This window comes from Leptidea sinapis, chromosome 4 (assembly GCF_905404315.1).
Source record: "Leptidea sinapis chromosome 4, ilLepSina1.1, whole genome shotgun sequence".
Taxonomy (NCBI): domain Eukaryota; kingdom Metazoa; phylum Arthropoda; class Insecta; order Lepidoptera; family Pieridae; genus Leptidea; species Leptidea sinapis.
Window position 1 is genome coordinate 14,550,391 of NC_066268.1, and position 24,783 is coordinate 14,575,173.

The following is a 24,783-nucleotide window of genomic DNA, read 5'->3' on the forward strand; positions in this document are numbered from 1 at the left end:
GCGGCCAGCAGCTAGTTAAACAATATACCGACATGTACAAATATTTCACTGTTTGAAAAGTTAGATTTGTTATATTATCAGACAAACAAAGCCAATTGGGCCATAAATATTGTAACAAATAAAAAATTATTGAAACATATTTATTTTAAGCTCTTTAGACTATTTACGTCATACCTATTTGTGAGTACCTTATATTAAATAACAAAATTTTAGTAGGTAATACAAAAAGCAGGTGATTTGGGAACAGCACGCATCGTGCGAAAGTTCCTCAGTTTGTGGCCCTAATCATCGATTGAATGGAGAACCTACGCCAGCGGGACTATTTTTTTTTATTTCATATTGTTTTTTATATACATAATATTAATATAATAATTATAAATAATAACAGAATACATTCTAATGAAGAGTAATAATTATTGGCACCCTTTATACATAGGTATATTAGTATCTACTAGCAAACAATACAAAATTAGAATAAATAGAATAGAAACACTTTATTAGCATACAAAAAACACTCACACAAAAACATAACAATTTACAATATTAATTAAAATCTTAAAATACTAAATTAAATAACGTAACAATATTATAAATATTATATTATAGGCAATTAAGCACAGCGATCGGTATATTTATTATTTAAAACAAAAAAATTAAATTATTTATATGTCTAGATAGACTGTGACAGTTGTGAAAACGTCGAAAAAAGTTGAGGTTGACAATTAACCTCTATTTTTTAGCAATACGCACATTAACACAAAGTTACACCTTCCACAGAAGCCACAGTAGGAAGAATAGAATAGTGACAGAATAGACAAAGTGACCTACAAATCGCGAGTGTAAGACGTAGCTTGTCACGCACACTAAAGTAATAATCCGGGCCTGTTTTCATCGGTTGTCTAGCAACAAGAGGCTCTAATTAGACGTATAAATTATCTAAGACAAAAAACATACATAAACAATCCATGCTATGAATAATTAATCTTTATTATAGAACATAATGGGCTTGCACGAATTGGTTGGAATTATCTGCCATTTAAAACAAGATGACCATACACGATGCGGGGTTTCAACTTGCGCTTCATCACAATATCTGGTGTTCCTTCTAAAATAACCATCGAAGAGGAGCAAAAATTTATGAAAATCTAGTTTTTTTTTTATGGAAAGGGAGGACAAACGACCGTACGGGTCACTTCTTGTAAAGTGATCTTCTACAACACCAGAGGAATCACAGGAGCGTTACCGGCTGTTAAGGAAGGAAGAACGCGCCTTATTTTTAAAGTATCTACGTCGTATCATCCCGGAAACACTGCACAAGGAAGCTCATTCCACAGCTTTGTTGTACGTGGAAACGTTCCTTGAAAACCGCACTGTGGAGGAGGGCCACACATTCACATGGTGGGGATGATATTCTAAGTTGTGGCGCGTCATGCGAAGGTGGAATTCGGCGGCAGGAATCAGGTGAAACAGCTCTTCGGGACACTCCCCGTGATAAATACGGTAGAATACACACAATGAAGCGACATTTCTACGCAATGCCGGATGTTATAGATGTTATATTCCCAGACATAAAGCATAGTAAAAATTGTTCACATTTCACAAGCTGTTAGCCAATTCAGCAAATGAAAGGTTAACCCCCAGAGAGAGAGAAATTCGTTTAAAACTCTTGACATGAAAGAAACCGCTGACGTAGTTTGCTCAAAACAATGACTTTGATAACTTATAAATAAATAAATGAAGCAGTTTTGATCCAAAAAAGTAACGTCCTGCTTTGTATTATCAACCCTACGAAAAAAAAAATCTTTTACGCCAATTTATTAAACTTTAAACGAGTTGCTTCTTATCAAATAGATTGTGTTTTACTAAAAAACTCTACTACCGATTTAGGTGTTGATGGTGTTGAACTAATTAACAATTCCGTAGAGACGTCTCATTGTGTGTCTTCTATGGCATTTATCACGGGGAGTGTTCCGAAGAGCTGTTTGACCTAATTCCTGCCTTCTAATTCCAGTTTCGCACGACACGCCACGACACAAATTATTATTATCAGCTAAGCTGAGTCATTCAGCTTTGTTATAGGAAAATATTCATAGAAAAATTTAAATATTATGATTGTTCACAAAAACCGTAACATACAAAAAAAACTACCTAACTACGTTTAAAAAAGCGACTTCAAAACCTGAAAAGTAGAAAATAACTTATACCTGCCGTTAATCTTAATAAAATATTTTTACTTGTATGTGCTACCTACTGATAGGGTTTAAGTCGGTGCCTGCCCGCTTGGATTGTTTGGTTATAGACGAAGTTATCCCGCTCATAGTCACGTGTGGCGAGTGTAGGTACCTGTTATTACATTTGGTTTGGCACCGACTTCAAACCTATCAATAGGTAGCACATGCAAATAATAGTATTTTATTAAGATTAGAGGTGTAAGATTTGCATAAGAGGTGTATTAAGTTATTTGAAACCTTTCAGTTTTTTAAGTCGGTTTTTTTAAAAGTAGTTTTTTTTATTTTCTACTTTTTAGTGTCTTTATTCAGCTAATCTTTAAGATTTCGTTGCTTTTTATTGGCATATATTAAATAGTATTTTTAGTAGCTATAGTTATGCCTAAGAAAGGTTCCGCGTGCCTTAAACAATATAGATCCCCTATTTCACGTTCTTGTTAGACACTGAAATATCGTGAAGAACCTTTGTTACATATAAGAGATTTCCACGTATATAGTCACTCATCACGATATCTCTGGAACCATTAGAGCTAAAGACTTGAAATTTGGTAGGAATATTCTTTTCACCGAGTAGAGGTCAGCTAAAAACGGATTTTCCAAAATTCCACCCGCAAGAGTGTTTTTTTATTATGAACAGAACAACGTCTGTCGGGTCAGCTAGTCACTTATAAATGATAAAAAGTAGCACTTTTAACATTTTAAGTGTCATTTTTAAGGTTTATTAGCCAAATGGCAAAAAACGGAACCTATATAAATTCGCAATGTCCATTCGTATGTCACAGCCACTTTTTTTCCGAAACTATAAGAACTATACTGTTGAAAATTGGTAAGTAGAGGAATTCTGTAAACCGCATTAAGATTTTCACACAAAAATAGAGTTGGGGGTTCCCCATACTTAGAACTGAAACCCAAAAAAATATGTTTATTTGTGCATAGGTCTTCAAAAATGATATTGCTGTTTCTTATATCATTTTTTTCTAAACTGAATAGTTTGAGCGAAAGACTCTTCCAAAGTGGTAAAATATGTCGTCCACCCTCCCCTCCCTGTAATTTCTAAAATAAGATAATGATAAAACTAATAAAAATATATGATGCCCATTACCCACCATGCAAAGTTATAAATTAATAACCAAATTGAAAAAAAAAAGTACACTATTAATAAAACATCGATCAAAGTTACATCGAACTACAAGAACTTTTATATTATGTTACTTGCTGCTACGGAATCCTTCAAGCACGAGTCCAATTGGCCGCTTTTTTTACCTAAACGAATAATGAAATTTTGATTTGATTTAAATTCTAAATTAAACCAACCTCAGGTCATTTTTATATCATCAAGTTAATGTTCAGAAAAACACCTCTGTTTAATTTCTTTTATTTCAACAAATATTTTATCATATAAATGATTTGAGTTTTCTTTAGTGTCAATTCCGCCAATATTTGTCTTTAAACAATTCAACACGTGTTTCGCCTCTACCCGAGGCATCCTCAGGACGTGTTGTCTCGCCAAAATTTTGAGTCTCGTGCCAAATTTTGAGTCTCGTGCCAGATTGTTTAAAGACAGACGTGTAGAATTGTTTAAAGACAAATATTGGCGGAATTAACACTAAAGAAAACTCAAATCATTTATATAATTATGGATTTCCGCAAAGTAACGCCTACTTCAATAAATATTTTATCGATCAATTAAAACAGAAAAGAAGTGCCTACTTATAGACCTTATTCACCCTATTGTTAAAGTCTCACATAGCTCTGTTGTAGCTTTAAAGCCTCACAAAGCTCTGTTGTAGCTTTAAAGCATATCGTCATTCGACATTTCATAAAATGTAGCAATACACCCAGTTCCAATAACGAAATATTGCATAACAGCGAAATTAATATCAGCGGAGCAACCATGCTGACTGAACACCGCTCAAGGTCTGAACTCTAACATATTTGTCATTATATTTATTTAAATTACAAATTGTATAAATGAAGCTTACTGAAGACAAGTTTTAGTGCAAGAAAAAAATTAAATAAAAGTGACTGATATAATTAATATAATTAAGTTACAATAATTGTTATTTTTTGAATCGGTCTCCTCCCGCACCGGCCCTATCTCGCCTCTTGTGTCATCACATCGCGCGTGCGACACAAGCACATCTCACCTATAACTATGTATGTAGTTACAAACCTACCTTGGCTGACACCAAACAGACGATAGTTCTAAGGTTAGTAATATAAAAAAAAACCTCTCCCTTTTTTGAAATAGGTTGAAAAGAATTTTCACTATTCATTTTTTATGTTAGTTTTCAATGGCACGAGCTTGAAGCTTCATTAAATAGTATTAATTAATTAATCTAATAGGTCTGACCATCCGTTGACTCTCACCACAGAGCTCCGGAGTTGATCCTCGCCCGCCACGTACGAGTACCAATGTGTTCTCAGTATTTGAACTCATTTGTATGTTTATTCGACACTTAGTAATGTCTTATATCAGCAAAATACATAAAAAATAGAAGTTATTAATACGTAATTAAAATCTTTCCACACAACACAGAGTTTACTACACGAGTTTTAGTAACTTACGACATTATAGAGTTCTTCAATGATAAATCTGCTTTGATAGTTCCCTATCTGGTTAATTTAAGATAAAACGTACTTTTATAGTATAATTATTATTATAATTTCTTCAAATAAAACAAATCTTATAGTTATACTTACGACATTATGATTACATTAAATTAAAATATCTGCCAGCGCTTGGGTTGCCAGTATCTAAGACTCACTGAGACCGACATATCTGCGACAATTGCTGTCTTCGGCAGTCGAAGCAGCCCCAGCACCAACTGACATTACTTGGACATCAATATTAGGTACATATTGTTTATATCTATATAAAATCCATCAAAAGCATAGCTTGTAAAAAAAACAAGTCTCACAACTCCGTTCTTCCGCAGTAAACATTTGTGAGATATATGTAATAGCTACCAAATCTGTCAATTTATTTAGTCTCTACTTTTAAGTAGGACCTTTAGGCTCTTCTGTCTTAAGTTATTACATAATTAGCTAACCTAACAACATCTTATAGTGACTTGACCATCGGAAGAAAACACAGTGTGTTTTTTTAATTTTATTAAAACACAATGTATCTCACAAGTTATATATATTATATATAATTGGATTGTTTAGATAATTCTATATTTATGTATTATTTTATGGAATGTAATAATAAGTACTATTGCATGTTGCTGAGCCTTCACTTATCGCAGGCGTGTCATCGGATCCGACCATTTTTGTAACATCCGAGTCCTTGATATAGGCTTGCAATAAATTATTACACATTCATCCTCTCTATATAACCCACATATTTCTATTAGTACTAGCTGACCCAGCAAACGTTGTATTTCCGATATTAAAATCACGATACAAAAGTAACTGTTGATCTTAGATGGGTGAAAATTTGAAGTTGTATGTATTTTTTAATGCTGACTCATAATCAAACAAATTTAAAAAAAAAAAGTCAAAAAAATTAAAAAAAAATTTCGTGTGGACCGGACCACATTTAACATTTAAGGGGTTGAAAAAAAAAATGTTGTCCAATTCTCAGACCTACCCAATATGCACTCAAAGTTCAATGTTTAACACCATGACACGAGAATTTTATATATTAGAATATCACAACATAGAGCCCGTGTACTTAAAGTTAACATTGCACATGAACAGTTAAGTTGTGAGTCAGATAAAGATGATGCATCAAATTCTTTGTTCGTTCAACGGTTTGGCGCATTCCGGAGCACGCCACCAGGGGTCAATCAGAAACGGATGACGTATAAAACAATGACTTTAATACTGATTCATATGGAGATAATATAAAGCAAAAATTATAAGTGTGAGGGACTTACGCCAAGTTCTAGTATGATGTGACATTTTTTTTTTAATTCGGATCCCACTGCTGGGCAAAGGCCTCCCCTGCTTTACTCCATTTATTGCGTTCCTGTGCCAGTACTGACCAAGTCTTATTATAGGCATATATATTATATAATGCCAACATATATGGATATGACATTAGTATCTTCAAAAACAGCTTAAGCTTTTTATGGAGGAGGAGGAGAAACGAGCCTACGGGTCACGGTAGTGAATGCGGTAGAAGACACACAATAAAGCGACCGCGACGTTTCTACGCAACTAAGTGATCTAACCGTTCACAGAGCATTGGGTCCTCGATAGTTCGAGCAGCTCTGCGTTGCACGCGGTCAAATGGTTCGAGCTGATACTGGGGTGCACCAGATCAGATATAACAGCAATACTCCATATGTGACCGGACGTGTTATCGAAGAGAAGTGATACGACAAATGGGGTTTTTAGTGGTAAACACGCCAAGTTTTTTGGGGGTTCAATTGGACAAGGATCATTTTACCCCATTCTGCTACCTTCCCTAGAGAGGACTCGATCAAATTATAGATAGAAAAACAACGATAGACCTCGTTCCCTGTCACTTTCACTTACTTGCCACATTATTTTTCTCTTTCCATGGACTGCGTTAATAGAGTGAATGCGGATACAAGTTTTCGGGGAAATATTGATCTAAGTGTTGATTACACGGTAAGGTGATATCATAAAAAATAGAGAAAGAATAGCTTGAATAAGAGAGCATTTATGAACTTTAGTGCCCCAACAGCCATCTGCTATATGTACCCTACTTACTGCGACATAAGTTTCGCAATCTTCCAGGCAATTGGTGATTCTGGTTCTCCTACGGATCTCCTCGATTCTAATTCGATCTCTCCATTGTCCTCTGAGCGACCATGAGCTGTCTCATAAGGCTCATAGGTAGTGTGAGGAAGTGCGTAACCTCTCAGTAACCATCTGGGAGTCAGGAGTGAATGAATAATTATAATCACATGTAAACTTTGCCAAAATCGACGTACGACGTGTCTAGCGTCAAAGCGCGAAGGCTTTGTTTAAGAATTTCTCGATAGGTTTCGACAACTGATTGAGAAGAATTATTAGAATAAATGAAATCTTAGATAGTATGTACCCAAACAATATAAAATGACCTACATTCGAAAAAAGTGTGGTCATTTCGATTAAACATTTTTTTTACTGTACCTAGTTATAAGTAGGTACTTTTAACTTTACTTTTTTCAATCGCTCCAACAGGACTGGTGACTGAGAGTCATGACACCGAGCAGCTGATCGCCAGTAGAAGTGATAGTCGGTGCTGCGCCAATTGCAGTGCCTCTAGCTGTCATCTGTTTTACATAAGGCAGGCATCTGTTTTACATAAGCTTATTTTCTTCCAGTTTTTCTTACAAGATCAATCTCGTCACAATTCAGAGCCTCCACTCGCTACTTCATCGAAAAACTAACTATCAAGACGAAAAACATGAATAATACAAAATATTTTAATATCATTCGAAAATAAATTACTTTTATATTGTCTCTTTTTTTATGGAATAGGAGGACAAACGAGCGTACGGGTCACCTGGTGTTAAGTGATCACCGCCGCCCACATTCTCTTGCAACAGCAGAGGAATCACAAGAGCGTTGCCGGCCTTTAAGGAAGGTGTACGCGCTTTTTTTGAAGGTACCCATGTCGTATCGTCCCGGAAACACCGCACAAGGAAGCTCATTCCACAGCTTTGTAGTACGAGGGAGAAAGCTCCTTGAAAACCGCCCTGTGGAGGACCGCCACACATCCAGATGGTGGGGATGAAATCCTAACTTGTGGCGTGTCGTGCGAAGGTGGAATTCGACGGCAGGAATCAGGTTAAACAGCTCTTCGGAACACTCCCCGTGATAAATGCGGTAGAAGGCACACAATGAAGCGACGTCTCTGCACTGACACAAGAGTTTTCTAATGGTTTATTATTAAGAAGTGAATGAAATGCAATAAAATTGTCATACCAAGGAGAACAGAAAAGGTCAAACCATAATACGTAGGTCGTTGATCGCCTCACGGTGCTCAAGCAAGGTGCTTCTCTCCCGAAAGCATTTTGAAGACGAACGGCACAGTCAGAGAGAACTTTTAAAATCATAAAAAATCATCGCTCTAAAATCTTTTCTACTCAATTCCACTTTTGTTGCGTACGTACAACTTTGATGTGTGATAAATAACAATTGAAAAATGATTTCCCGCCAATTGTTTTTTTTTATTATGTACTAAGAAGGCTGCAATGTTTCAAAAAATATAACATTCGAAATTCAAATAGTTCAAGAAGCTCCAACACAGACAACAAATGTTTCTAGAGCAAAGGATGCCAGGCGATAGAAGTCAAATAAAAAGAAAGTCACAATGTCATCATTGTATTAAAATCAATGACAATGAATCACTGACACACGACACTTCCTGTTTCCGTCAACAAATAAAGGAAGCGCCTGCGCACCTCTGTTTCCAACATGACGTATGCGCCACATGATTCAGCCACAGACTTATAAACACAGAGGAAGTGTACGGTATAAATTAATAAGGAATGTTTGTATCGATTTGATGATTTTGTTTAGATCTCGCAACGTTTCACAATAACGCATAATTATTATATTACAGAACCTTGCCATTTATATTATGTTACAATATACATTTTCTTTCGATTGAAAAGTTAAATGAAAACAATATTACAAACACGATTATTTATTTAACATGATTAACCAAAAAAACTGTTCTTTAAAAAACATAAACCCGTTTCTGTGTAATTTGGAAATGAAAAAACCCTAAAACAAGAAAATCTTTATACTCAAATTGCACTTAAGAATCGTCAAAGTTGCTAAGACGATGCTTAATAGCGTGAAATCCATACAAAAAAAGTCAATTTAGACCTTACATAATAGTCTTTAGGCGCTTTGAGATGTTTAGTGCAAACGGGCACTCGACTAATAGGGGTAGTTAAATCTAATATATAAAATTCTCGTGTCATGGTATTAAACATTGAACTCCTCCGAAACGGCTTGGCCGATTCTCATGAAATTTTGAGTGCAGATTAGATAGGTCTGAGAATCGGACAACATCTATTTTTCATCCCCCTTAAGGGTGGTCCACATGATTTTTTTTTTATTATTTTGACTTTATTTTTTAAATTTGTTTGATTATGAGTCAGCATTAAAAAATACATACAACTTCAAATTTTCACCCATCTACGATCAACAGTTACTTTTGTACCGTGATTTCAATATCGGCAACGTTTGCTGGGTCAGCTAGTTAGTTTAGAAAAGGAGCTCTTTGTATTTTTACTAACAATATTTTAAAAACAAGAAAAGTCAGTCGGGACCTAATCTAGAAATGGAGGCTTAGCAAATGAGAACACATTTATTACTTTGTTGATTACTCCAATCTACTGACAAGACCGCTGACTTTCTACAATGGTAAGTAGTTACATATATTAAACAGGCTTTAGTTCGTACCCCGCGAGCAGAAATTCGTAGTGCGAGACGGGTCGTTTAAGAACCTCCGAATGGTCTGAATCTTTTAATAAATGTTAATATGTGTGGATTGATGCATCTACTATACTCAATAACTCTTGTGTTTATAAGTATTAATTTACTTTTTTTTTCTTTTTTTGACTTACTCGTGTAAGCCTTTCAGTTTTTGACATTTGAGTATTTTTGTTGCGTCACTTTGCATATATTGTAATTGAAATGATTTGTAAAACAATTAAAATGTAAATCTTGACTTAAAAGAGTGGCAATGAGTTTCTTGCTACTTCTTCTCATTAGCTCAACCCTTTACGAAGTAGCGGTAAATTCAATAAGAAACAATTTTTTTTTTACTTTCATAAGTGTCATTTCCGTGACCTACATGAATAGTGTTTTTGAATTTGAATTTAATAAGGTCTCACGAAAACTGTAATAATTTAAATACAGAGATAATTTACAAATCTTCGGGATGAATAGCACCGTGAATCAGCCGTTATCAATTATCACCAATGCGTCATAATATGTAATCTTATTTACAGAGCACAATCTTGATATAAATATTCTGATGGCATTTGGAGAACTTGTTTTGTATGAGCGAGTTCACACTACGCCCTTGTTTTGACAGGCATTGTACATTAAATATTATCACAAAAAAATTATACGCGTTATAACTTATGTAACTAAAAACAAACAAATGACGGTTTCTAGGTTTGTCTGTATGTTTGTGCACGTTTATATCCCATAAGTAAACCCATAAGTAATGTCTTAAAACCCAAAAAATATAAAATGACCTTAATAAATATTCGAAAAAAGTGTGGTCATTTCGATTAAACATTTTTTTTTACTGTACCTAGTTATAAGTAGGTACTTCTAACTTTACTTTTTTCGATCGCTCCAACAGGACTGGTGACTGAGAGGCGTGAGACCGAGCAGCTGATCGCCAGGATAAGTGATAGTCGGTGCTGCGCCAATTGCAGTGCCTCTAGCAGTACCGGCATCTGTTTTACATAAGCTTGTTTTCTTCCAGTTTTTCTTACAAGATCGATCTCGTCATAATTCAGAGCCTCCACTCGCCACTTCATCGAAAAACTAACTATCAAGACGAAAAACAAGAATAGAACTTGTTTGGTATGAGCGATTCACACAACGCCCTTGTTTTGACAGGCATTCTACATTAAATAATTTATCACAAAAAAATTATACGCATTATACTTATGTAAATCAAAACAAACAAATTACCGTTTCTAGGTTTGTCTGTATGTTTGTGCACGTTTATATATCAAAGGCAGATTTGAATGCGGTTTTAGTGTTATATTTTGGCAACCGGTTATAAGGTTTGTTTGAATTCAATCACAATTCAGAAACAAAATTATTATCTTAGTTGAAGCAATACACATTAATCTCCGTAGAGACAAGTCCAGGGTTGGAAGCGACGGCACCTGATGGTATGTGGTAGTCGTGGTTCATACTCTCTTGTGATTTGTAACACTAGAGAAAACGTAAGATCGTTGCCGACCCAAAAAGGTATTGTTTTTTTTTATGAAAACAAGGGACGAGACGAGCAGGACATTCAGCTTATGGTAATTGATACGCCCTACCCATTACAATGCAGCGGCACCTACAATTGCGCTCGTCACGTTAAGTCTCATTTGCCCAGTAATTTCACTAGCAACAGCGCCCTTCAGACCCAAACACAGTAATGTTTACATATACGCGCTACAAATAGGCGCCGTTATGGTACCCATAATCTAGCCGGCTTCCTGTGCAAAGGAGCCTCCCACTGGTTATTTATTATATATATATAATATTATTGTGGTTGAGAGTCAACTGTTCTACCCACAGGCTTTACCTATTGCAATGCCAACGCTTCAAAACAATTAATACCTTTTCACATTTGATTAGAGAGCTCATAATAGCTTGACCTTCTTCTAAGTCTGTGTTACAAGTGCTTGGGTAACAATAATACTCTATATTTTGTTACAATAATTACTTCCCCTCAGGTGCACGCTCCTCTCTTATCTATATTAAATACTAGCGACTGCCCGCGACGTCGTCTGCTTACTAGCTATAAGTAGCAATAATACTATGTCTGCAACTAGATTCTCTCTTAGATTCTCGATAGATCCCATATTACTATTAATGCAATATTTGAATTAAAACTATTCATTAGTTTTATGTTTTGCCTGGACGTAGATAGATGCAGATATATAGTATTTTTGCTGCTTACAGTGTCATTACATACATCATAGCTTAAAGGGTAAATACACACTTTTATAATAAAGTCCCAGCCACTTTTCAGGCATTATCTTTAAATAAATTTAAATGTTTTATTTAAAAATGTCTCTGTCGTAAATTCTACTACCCCACAGCTGAATATCTAAGTGGTCCAACAGCCTTGGGCTAGATTATGATTATTTATAGCAATAGCAATGACAGTACAATATTGTATATTTCATTAAAAAGAGCGCACAAAAAGAAGGCTGGGAGAGTTTCTTGCGCCGCTTCTTCTCTCTCAGAGCGCCATTTGATTCCGAAGCGGTAGTAGTATCTAGTATATTAGAAATGACGTCAAAAAGAATTCTAAAGGAATCAATTTTGAGAAAATAAATGCCTTTTATGACTTTTCATGCTGACCACATCGAAAGCAACAGCTATTCTACAAAAAGTTTCTTATGTACGTCTTGTATTTGCTACGTTGTTACCCTACCTTGGTAGTTCTAAAAATGCTGAACGGATTTAGATTTTTGAATTAAATCATCTATAGGCGCGAGTAGGGCATGGTTTGAGATGTGAAAGAACTGTTTCCGTTACCGACACCTTTATATATATTAGAATGTATTAACATATAATGTGTAATTACCGTACACAGATAACATGCGCGTCAGCATAATATTAAAAAAATACGCACGCAAATGTTTAACTTCTCACTTCTGTCGGAAATACCAGAGTTCCACCATTCTTTTTGTTTTTTTTTTATGTGTCTGAGGACGGCCGTTTCATGTTAAAAATAGACTGGTGCTACTCTCTAGTTCTAGAAGTTTTTCTAAACCTATTTTGATTTTTCTTATATTGCCTTAATTATAACCCAGATCCAAAATACAACCTCGATATTTCACTTTACACGAAATTATATAAATGATTTGAGTTTTCTTAAGTGTTAATTCCGCCAATATTTGTCTTTTAACAATTCGACACGTATTTCGCCTCTACACTAGGCAAAATCTGGCACGAGACAGTGTGATATCTCGTGTCGATGTCTCGTCAGAATTGTTTGAATTATTTAAAGACAATTATTGGCGGAATAAACACTAAAGAAAACTCAAATCATTTATATAATTATGGATTTCCGCAAAGTAACTCCTACTTCAATAAATTTTCTTTACACGAAAGAAAATTTATACATTTCCGTCTATTTAGGTAGACTAGAAGCGCTAATCTCTATAGTATGGGCTTCCCGAGAGTTTTTGCAAGAGGATCACCAGTTTCCCCCCGAGGCGCAAAATACACCGACTGTTGCTGCTCAGACCCTAAAAGTGTGTACGCTGGTGTTCCCTACTCCTGTGCGCTTTCTCCTACATATATCTTATAATGATTTCTTAGCGAATCAGCTCTCAACCTACCAAAAAAGGCTAAAAGATTACAGTGTGATTCCACTGGCAGATAGAAGGATAGTGCTAGATCTTTTGTTTTTACACAATATTTTTAGCGGTAGAATAGATTCTCCATAGCTATCAAAATTAAAAAAAAAAGTTCCTCCAAAATTTATAAGAAATAATGCCTATAAATTTTTTGTAGTACCACTATCTAGGACTAATCTGGGTCAAAACGGAACTATTTCTAGGCTCTGTAGGTCATATAACTCACTGGCCAAATCGCAGAACATTGATTTATTTTTGCCAATTGCTGAATATATAAAGGATATACTAAGTTTACACAAGTGAGTTAGAAGCCTTGTTTTCATATTTCATTTTTATTTTTCTATTATACATTACAATATTTATAGATTTTAGTTTTTAAATTGTCATAATTACTGTCTTATACACGTAGTAAAAATAATGAATGCTGTGGTAGCTTATAAGTGAATTAACTCTTATGCATATTATTAATTTTAAGTTTAAGCATGTTAAAAGTGTAATTTGTTAGTTGCCCAATTGAATAAATAAATACATTGTATCTTCGTATCAAGGATATATTTAACGCCTCCAACATGCATTGTTATGCAGATTTTTAGTACTGAAGACGCAGGCCCCTCTCGGGAAAGTGCGGTCTCCGTCGCCCGTGTCGGAAGAATCTTGTATCTTCTAACAACTCCTCTTTTGGAAAGGTGGCTGAAATGGGGTAAAATGCTAACTCAATTTAACTCCCAGAATACTCACGTGAAAAAATACCTTTATACATCGTGTCTCTGCTCTTGCATGATTCACTTTAATGCCTCGCCTATTATACTGCTTACTGGGTTTCGAAATCTCGAGCGGTTGGTAATTCCGCTGTCATCAGGAAGGCAAGTTCCAATTGGGTTCAAAGAAACAGGCAGTCTTATATAGGGTAAGGAAATAGTTTAAGTCTGCGCACATTCTAGCGCTCTACAAAGCGCAGGTCTGGCCACATATTGACAATAATTTGCTTTCATCTCTGGTATGGTGCATCCCTGTACTATCAGCTCTAACTATTTGCCCGCGTGCAACACAGAGATGCTCGAATTATCTGCTATTATTATTAATGTTATTAATAGTGTAATGTGACCAAGACAATACATCGTGGGTACCATCAAAAAAGCGCGTACACGTTCTTAAAAGGCCGGCAACACTCGTGTTAGGTATTCCTCTGGTAAATGATATATGGCCTCGGCGATCACTTAACGCCAGGTAACCCGTATGTTTGTATGTCCTGCTTTTTCATAAAAAATGCATCGTGAGGGCAGTTCAATGTTCCCTAATATGTATATAACATGATATGATCGTAATTCTGAATACATAAATCACAACTCGAAAGCTTATCATATGTATTGTCTTTCTAGTACCAGTATATTGTTAACAATAATGTGTAATAATATATTTATCAAGAGTACACATTACTATCTTAGTTCAGTAAATAACTGATTTATAAATATTAATAATGACTGATTTATAAACATAAACCAACGTCATATTTTGTAGTACCATATTTCATAATACAAATTCGATAGTTCAAATTCAAATATTTTTAGTCAAAATAGGATATAAAATCACTTATTGAATGTCAAAAACTACCACCCATTCTAAAAGGTATGCCTCAAACCTGAGAAGAACGGGCGCAACAAACTCAGCGGGCTTCTTTTTTATAAAAATATGGTTGCAATGTACGATAAAATTTATTATTATCCTGTTGGCGGTCGCTCTATTTCCAATCTGTGGTATCATTAAGAAAGTCATTTATATCATAGTAACCTTTACCACACAAACGTTTTTTAAAGATTCTTTTGTGTTTCGTAATACATTTGTTTTGAACATTATCTTGGGATCTTGTTGGTATATTGTTTAATATTGTGAAATACATAAAATTGCAATTTTAGGCTAAGTTCATCTGACCGCTTTGCGCATTCACATGACGGCATATTATGTACATGCTTGAATCTATTCATCTATCCGTCTCAATTCGCGCGGATCAACTGACCACTTGAACAGGGTCCTTATATGTTCGTAGATCTTGGTCATATTATGACTACATAGCCTCTAGTTAAAAAGTACCTTCACTTATATAGAAGCTGATCATTAAACTTATTTTTTTTTGTTATAAAGTATAATATATTTAACTTGGAAGCCCTCCTTTATTCACTTCGTTAGATTCAGCAATGACTTTTTTGGTACACGAGCTTATCGCAAATTCTCAAATTGCTAGGACAGCAGTTGATTATCTAGAAGATAATTTTTAGCACGTAGTTAAAAGTTTAAATGAAACAAATTAAAAGGTTGTCGCGCCGTCATGTTTTTCCGATTTCTCCTCTATTTATTATTTGGTCCCACTGGACCCCCGGCGATATGACGCTTTAAGTGATTCGTGCTGTCAAATCCGAGACTTTCGGGTCGCTCGTTGATAACAATATTATCTGTGCACTAATTGTATTAACTTGTATCATATCGCGTTTCTTATCTCATTATTATATTACTGTCAAAAGTCAATATTAAGACTGAGTCACGAAAAATATTTGTATATATATAAAGAAAATTGTCTTTGTTTGAAGCTCAATCACGCCTAAACCACTAATAATATCGACATGAAACTACCACCATTCGATGCAAAATTTATCCTAGATGGTTTATGGCTACTTATTGTTCGATTTCCAACGTTCCTTCATTAATTTAATTCGGTTTAATATGTATAACCAGAGAATTGAGATTTATTAAATCGTATGGACAACTGCAATGCCTAATATCTAAGGTTCGAGATTGCGTCTCAACCAGGTCCCAATACATAATCTAAGATCAAATGAAAAATAACTAAAATACATTTGATCCTAGATTACGGATTAGTATACTTCTATATTTTACTATAAACTGTTTTGTTTTACTATAAACTATGATAAACTAATGATGAGCACTGAAAATTTTATTAAACCAAAAGTAAAGTCCTACTGTGGTAGTTATAAACGCGAAGTAAATTTATTCCAAATTTAAAACATTTCGTCTTTATGTTACCTTTGTCACTACAGAATAACATGACAGGTAATTTTAAACTTGGAGTAACTTTTCACTGCGTTTATGAATAAGACAGTTGGAGTAAGGGTCTTCTTTCCCGCAAAACAAAAATTTGTATACAGCTAGTATCGAAAAACTGTAAGTGAGGTTATTTTATTATGGCCACCTCTGTGTAATGAGAAGTATGAATATTTCGAATGACAATGACAATGACATTTGCTAGAAAGACAAAGCTGTAATATACAAGCACCCGCGCACTTAATTCGTGAACACAGACTCATTACTCCATCGGATACATTTCTACCTGACGACGAAACAAAAGCTGCAAAGCAAAAAAAGTGCTAATTGGTAAGTTTTCAAGTCATAAATTTACTGGCTGGAATGTCAAGTTACCGATGGTTACGATAAGTTTTATCTGAGACATCGAACTATTTAAACCATATTCTAAACAAAGGTTACCCCAGTGATTGTTTTATGACGACATCGTCTCACACGTCACTTGTTGACTGGTTCCCCGGACTGCTCAGAACTCATGTCTTCCTAGTATCATTTACACAATTTTAGAATATTCTTGCGCAATACGATATCAATGTTTAACACAAGATATAAGTATTATCTGTAGTTATTTTTCGGCCTCTACGAGGGTTGGTTTTGTGACAGTTTCGGTCCGTTTAGCTTTTGACTTCAAGGTATGTTGGAGACTTTTCTTAGCCTATAAACTATGATAAACTAATGATGTACACTGAATATTTTATTAAAACCAAAACTAAACTCCTACTGTGATAGTAATAAACGCAAAGTAAATTTATTCCAAATTTAAAACATTGTCATTCCCCCTTATTCATAATAGTCTGCTAACTTAAAGCATTGCTAATTCTCACTCTGTCTTCTTCTATAGACCTAAGTCAGAATGAGAAAAAACACTCCTAAGCGGCTGATTAAAGTTAGCGGACCATTATGAATAAGGGGGTTTATATTACCTTTGTCACTACAGAATTACATGAAAGGGAGAAGTATTTTTTTAGCCTGTAGCCTGTAGTGACTCTAGAATCTAGTGTATTATTAAAACGAGAATATACTGTAAGTATAAAAGAAAATATTAAATCTAAATAACAAATACTTCCAAAGCATTTTCTTGTGATGCTTCTGATGTAGTATTGATGAACAGCGGTGTTTACTAAACAATAGGTAATCCGCATTCTCGTTTTTCATCTTAATCTACGGAAAATTAACAAGGGGAGTCGAATTGTTATTCGTAATATAAGCTATTGTCGTGGGGTACTACTATATTGTAACAGATATTGTATAATTGTATCATATCTTACGCTTCTAACAAATTTAATATCAACCTTGGCTTTAAAACTAATTAACACTGACATTGTACATGCTTTATTGAATTTAGAGGTTTATTTGATGAAATTGCGCAATATTTCATTCGTATTCTAAATACGTATTTTCAGTTGATTGTAAATTTGTATGACATATTATGGAGTAAGTAAATTAAATTACTCATTTAGCATTTAATTATTTTATTGTGGTTAAAATTGATAAGCTTCTGTTTTTAGACAACTCAAATATAAACAATTTGTAATTTTTAGCGACCCATCCCACTTCTGGCTTAAATATATCAACTCAATTTATGTATTTACCAAATTTCTTAGATGAAGAGAACCTGTGCCTCTTGTGATACGCCTCAGCGTTCTAAACATTCAGCCAACCGTTCGAATGACAAATTCAAAAACCTTCGTATGTTTGTTTTAACTCTCATGTAGTGGCGCCATCTACGGGATCTACATTACAGTTGATAACCAGCTTAGTCCCAATATTTGCATGTTAGGAAATTGACTTGAGTTGCCTAAACAATTTGATATTTTAACAGATTTGCGTCATTTTTGGGATTACACTAAAATATTTGATCTACTGTTCGTTAGTAATTTTGTAATCATAGCGATGGGGCGCATCTCCAGAGGAGCGAATGTCAATAAATTTTGTTATATAAGTTAAGTTTGTATGAAGAATTATGCTAAGAATTAGTGGATATAAATCTGTATATTTGTTGCTCACTTAGAAAATTGCGCAATGCTAAGGTCTCTACTCCACAACATTCAATTGTAGTATTGTATCTTTCATGCTGTTATGAAGACGTTTGGAGTGAAGAACTTAAACTACTCATTGAGCATACAACAATACATACCAAGACTTGTGGATAATGCATTATTTGAACGGAGTTGAAAGCGCTGGAACTTTTCAATAAATTTTGTTGCATAAATTAAGTTTGTTTACAGAATGATATTGCTATGTAACTATTAAATAAGAATAAGTGGAAATGAGCAAGACATTCAGTTGATGTTAGTTATAAGCCCTGCCCAATGGAATGCATTGGCAATCAAGATTGAAAAATAAAAAACCAAAATTGTGAGGTGCAGTGCGTTACTCTCGTCACCTTGAGACCAATAGCGTAGTATTTTCACAGGCAACGATAGCTACGACGGCCATAAATTAGACGTAATTTCAGAAAAACGTTCCAAACCACAATCATGTCGAAAGAACTGGTCACGTGATTCATATTAACGGACTGACAAAAATCGCAGCCCTACTGTCACTCTCTAGATGACATCATGTCGTAGTAGCCCAACCCTCGTGTATGGAATACACTAATATTTATTAAACTTTAAATACGAATTCCTTAAAATGTTATGTTTGTGGCTTGGAACGTTTTTCAGGAACTACGTCCCATTAAGGCTGGGGACCGAGCCAATGGCCTTGAGGAATCGAGTGGAGCTAGGATACCTCTCTCGCACAAGATCGCCATAATTTTAATGCTGAATTAGAAGCATTTTTAATTTATTAGAAATATAATACAATTTTCTTTACAAAATTAACAAAACCATAACTCCAACTGTAAAGGTTAGAGGTATTTTGGTCATTTTAGTCTATAAAAAATAGAAATGTAAAGAAAAAATGAATTTTTTACGCATATTCTGTAGATATATAATAATTTTTCTGTAAAAATATAAGCTTTATATAAACCGTCAAGAAATGGTTACAATTATGCGCTATTTTGGCAATTTCCAAATTAAAGCGAAACTATTCACAAATGCAAATATTGCATGCACACCACTGCTGCTTGGCGGCAAATAAAACATTGGTCTTCCCGTTTTAAGCCTTCAATGTAGAAGGTACTATCGGCAAAATTTAATCGTACCACACCTTAATGTCATTTTCCTATATAGTCATAATAAACAAGTAGGTCGAAAATCGTTTGAATATACATACTAAGTTAGAGGTCCCGGGTTCGAATCCCGGTAGGTGCAAGCATTTATATGATGAATATGAATGTTTGTTTCCGAGTCATGGATGTTTAAATGTATTTATGTATGTTTAAGTAAGTATATTGTATTAAATATATCATTGTCTTGTAACCCATAACACAGGCTATATATGCTTAACTTGGGGCAAGATAATTTGTGTAAAAAGTGTCTCAATATTATTATATTATTATTATACATTTCCTAATTTAAATTCAAAATACATATATTTCTTTAAATACACTATTTTATACACAATTTATTATATTTACTTACACAATTTAACTATGTTTTGTGATGAATTACGGGCCAATAAAAGCAACAGTAATTAAAATAATGTAAAAATCATTGACTCGATCTATACGAAATACAAATAATAATATGTATACATTGCCGCATTTACTCCAGTTGTTTAAAATACTCTTGGTCAATAAGCAGCAATGTAAAACATTTCTTCAGTTCAGGTTTGATTCGGCCAGTGACACACGACTGAGAAAAGTGTGCTTACATTGTTTTAAAGCACACTTTTGCCGTTCCGCTATCAGACTGGGAATGATATGTCCATATAATCTGTGTATAGGACGTCATTGCAGAATATGCATTAATGCAGTTGTGTAGAGGTACTTATGATGTATAAATATTGTGATTATTATTATGTTAAGTTAATGTTAGATGTCGCATTTGTACCACAAATAAGTAGGTACACGAAGATAATAGCTATCTATCTATCGCTTGTGGTAAGTTTGCTGGTTTTCCTGTAATGATAAGTATAAAAAACTTAGTTAAGCATGGCTTGAATAGTCCATTTGACATTATGGAAAATAATTACTTATTTACTGCCATCCACGTAAACGCAGTAATAAAATTTAAAAATATTTTGTATTTACTGCAAAGACTACTTAAACCTATTCTTTTTTAGTTGCTCGTCAACGGTTTTGATTGGCATAATTCATTATGAAGTATTAATTCATAATAATATGTGAATATAATATTTTTCCATTGCTATCTAGCCCATTTGCGAAATATTCAATAAGTACATTAATAGTGAATTGTGTAAGAAATATATTAATCTATATATGTATAAATGAATTGCTATTCGTTAGTCTCGCTAAGACTCGAGAACGGCTGGACAGATTTGGCTAATTTTAGTCCTAAGTCTAAGTCCAGAGCAGGTTTAAAAGGTTTGAATAAATATGAAAACGCTCGGAATCAAATAAAAACAACGATTTTGATTTTCGACGTGTCTCCCGTCGTTCAGAAATCAATTTAAAATGAATAACTAATTAGAATTTTTATATCATTCTAACTTTCTCAGGAGGTGAAAATAAACTTAATTTTAGGCAACTATAGTAGATAGTTTAACTATCATCAGATTATTTCTATGTAGTAGTGTATTGATAAATCTTATCACAAATTAAATTTCAGAATGCAAACAATCTTATTTGACATTTGACAACAAACTATATGTAGATTGATAAATCTTAAGTTTTGCCAAAAAATAAAATTTCTGAACCCAACCGCACCACTTTATTTTATACAAAAGTTTAGATCTTATTTATCGATTGAGGCAGTACGAAGAATGCCGGGTCATCTAGTCTAATAGTTTGTGACACGGATAATATTGATCTCTTTAACTCCAGTATTAATTCAATTAGAGCCCATTTGGTAAAACAATTTAGCAGTGATTAACAAATTAACATTAGGAATGAAATTACTCTTTTTTGATCATGCTCTCAACTGGCGATAGGAGTGTGAGAAGATTTTTATTAAATAATTTTATGAATTTTTATTTAATATTTTTTAATTATACTTGTGTTGTTTGTTTGTAATTAATATGTTATATTTAATAATATTATACTTGTTCGTATGTACATGTGGAAGCCTATTATTAGCTCGAACGAATTATGTTTGTTAATTATTTTATTGTACGTAAACCCAGCTGTTGGCTTTCTTAAAAATATTAAATAAATATAAAATTCTCGTGTCATGGTGTTAAACTTTGAACTCCTCCGAAACGGCTTGACCGATTCTCATGAAATTTTGAGTGCATGTTGGTCTGAGAATCGGACAACATCTATTGTTCATGCCCCTAAATGGTCCACACGATTTTTTTTTTGATTTTTTTGACATTTTTTTTTAATTGTTTGATTATGAGTCAGCATTACATTACATACAACTTCAAATTTTCACCCATCTACGATCAAGTTACTTTTGTATCGCGATTTTAATATCCGCAATACAACGTTTGCTGGGTTAGCTAGTAATTATAATAATAATTTGATATGTTTGTATTGCTTTTGTACTTATTTAAAAAAAAAATGAACATTTTGATAACATCCTATACAGGTCTCCTTATTTGTTAACATCGTAAAAAAACGACTATTTTATGGAAGAGTGGACAAACGAGCGTATGGGTTACCTGATGTTAAGTGATCACCGCTGCCCACATTCTCTTACAAAACCAGAGGAATCACAGGAGCGTTGCCGGCCGTTTAGAAAAACCTTACCTTTCGTACCTTTCTGAGAGACGATTTTATACTACATAGAATTGCCTGATTACTCAGACTAGGTAATAAATATTAAAAGTTAAGAAGAACTAAAAAACACGCTTGATTATAAAACCAAACTAAAAAAAGATACATATATACAAAATTACTTATAATCTACTTATTAAAGCAATTTACAATTAAGCCTTATATATATATGTAGGTATCAGAAAACTTATTTCTACAACCCTATCTACGTGTTGAGGGATAAAACTTTATTATGCTTAAAAAACTAATACATTAGGTTTGTGGGGGAAAATCCAGGAAACTGGGAAAACCTGGCTATTTGCAATCACTTAACCTAACTTAAGACTAATGACTAGAGCTTAAAACTAAGGTAAATAAATACATAGATATGTATATACGTGTATAATATATAAATATAAGAGGGGTGTGGGGTGGCGGGGATCTCGGAAAAGGAAAGGAGACCAAACTAAAAAGTAGAAGTAACGTTGCCATCGACTAACATAGGTACCTAACCTACCTACGCTAGGTAGGTACCTAAGCTACCTATCACTCATAATTTATTTTGATTAAGGTACTTCCCATTGCCATTTTCATCCGTTTCATTTAACTAGGTAGACCTACGTCATCTGATATCAAAAGTTCTTATCTACTTTCTACATAAATATTTTGGTTGCCTAAATAATTACAATCTATTTTTATAAATAAAATAATGGCTAGCCCAGACACTTAGATATGGATTATAACATATACATACTTACTTAATAACAACTTTAGTAGGTAGGTACCTCCATGAATTGTAATTTGGAATTTGTTTTTTTGTTGATTTATCGATATTCGATAGTCTAAAATTGGGAACCAACAAACATATTGACAGCTTAAAAGTTATCTAGGTAATAATAGTTATTAATAGTAATGACAATAATTCTACATTAAAGTAATAGGTAATTAATTATAATCAAAGTAGTAGTAGTGCAACAGATATCAAAAATAAATGTAATAGGTAATAATTTTTTATATATTAGGAGTTTTTAAAGTTACTCAACCTCATGACTGTATTGAGAAAATTAATGAAAAGTTGAAAATTAATCAGCCTGTTTGAACATCACCGACCGCAATTGCCAAATCTGAATGAATGGTGTATTTCTGTCGCTCTCCAAACTAACGTGCTTCTGGGGGATAGACAGAGACAGATATATAACAACAATTGCACTTCGAGCCACATGGCGTATTCTTGCGTACTACGCAAGCTGGCACGGTGTGTCGACATTGGACATTGGCTCGGTTGCCGTTCCGAAGCTCCGACCGAACGCATTCGCGCGACGCGTCGGCCCCGAAACGAAATCAGAATCAGTCTCGCAATGGCGTTAGTGCAAGGAGGTTGTGTGTTCGTTTAGTTTATTGCAAACCCGAGCGGACACCGGCCCAAAATATTGGCCTGTCTATACCTGCTCGAATTACTGGAAACTATTTCTCGTGATTCACAACAGTTACCCCGTACTTTACAACGACGGACAGTCAAATTTTGGTTCGATATCCACTCAGGGCAGTTGATTTCAAGGTTCGTACAACATTCGTATACACATTTTATAATTTCCCCTTCGATTGTCTCATAGTTCGTTTTGAAATCCTGCTGCAGTTCGCAATAAATTCGCAACCGACGTGATTTTGTAAGATTACAAATGGATTTTTGTTGTTTCAGATCATGCTCATCTCTTCATAGTTCCTGCTACGTTTAAGTGTTTGTGTTTTGTGTACTTTAGTGTTATTGTGACAGTGTCAAGTGTTGAGTGATGGATCCCGGATCGCCTACCGTGATGTGGCCGCTGCGGATGAGCAAGCCTGATGTGACAGGTCCGGTTGCTCCTGGGGGCGAAGACACGAAGGCTGACGAGAGGTCGCAGTCGCCATCCCTGGCGGAGCGACTGTCGGCAGCACCCTCGCCCACTAGCCCAGCGCCAGCCAGCCCCAGTCCTCCGCAACACCAGTTCCAAGCCTCTCTGGTCGCTGAGAAGTACCTCCTCCTAGAACAAGTCGAGGGTTCGTCGCTCTGTCGATGTGTGGATGTGCGCACACAAGAGGAATACGTTTGCAAAGTAAGTCCTATTAATATGATGAAACCACAGTTGTAACGAAAACCAGTCAGACGGCGTCTGTGCTATATAAAATTGGTTTAGCAAACAACCCACCTTACCTGCTCACCACTCCTACGACTACAAACTATAATATGATAGTGTCACTTCTTGACTGTCCCTACCACAAAGGTAATTCAAAACATTGAAAAGTCGTTGATAATTTTAAATTTAGAACTACCCCCTCAGAATAACTATTTAGTAATTTACCTTGGCATACGTATTTAAGTTTTAAGTTTAATTGGTTTTCTTTTTAATTACTAAGTTAATAATTAAAAAGTGTTTTACAACAATTAAATGATTATATCGATTATTTCTCAATTATATAGAACCACAGTCATTATGTTCACAACGATATAAAAAAATACGTAATAGATAATAGTATGAGGTAGGTACCTACTTAATTACCTTCTATTTATCCAGAATATAAATTTTGAACTTACGTGCTAATAAGCAACTGAATATGTAAGATTTATATCATTAGGAATGTCTAATTGGTTACATAGTTAAAAAAGTAGCAATAAACAGTTTATGAAAGG

General features: G+C 34.4%; 1 protein-coding gene across 2 annotated transcripts in view; it reads left to right on the forward strand.

The window, feature by feature from the left end:
• Nucleotides 1-23,405: 23,405 nt before the first annotated feature.
• The window catches only part of LOC126979915 (tribbles homolog 2-like), a 38,585-nt gene continuing 37,207 nt past the window's right edge, over nucleotides 23,406-24,783 (forward strand). For both annotated transcript variants that reach the window (XM_050829509.1, XM_050829510.1), the window contains exons 1-2: nucleotides 23,406-23,673; nucleotides 23,815-24,208. In XM_050829509.1, coding sequence (XP_050685466.1) covers nucleotides 23,906-24,208 — 303 coding nt within the window. In that variant the 5' untranslated portion in view covers nucleotides 23,406-23,673; nucleotides 23,815-23,905. The remainder of the gene's footprint in view (nucleotides 23,674-23,814; nucleotides 24,209-24,783) is intronic.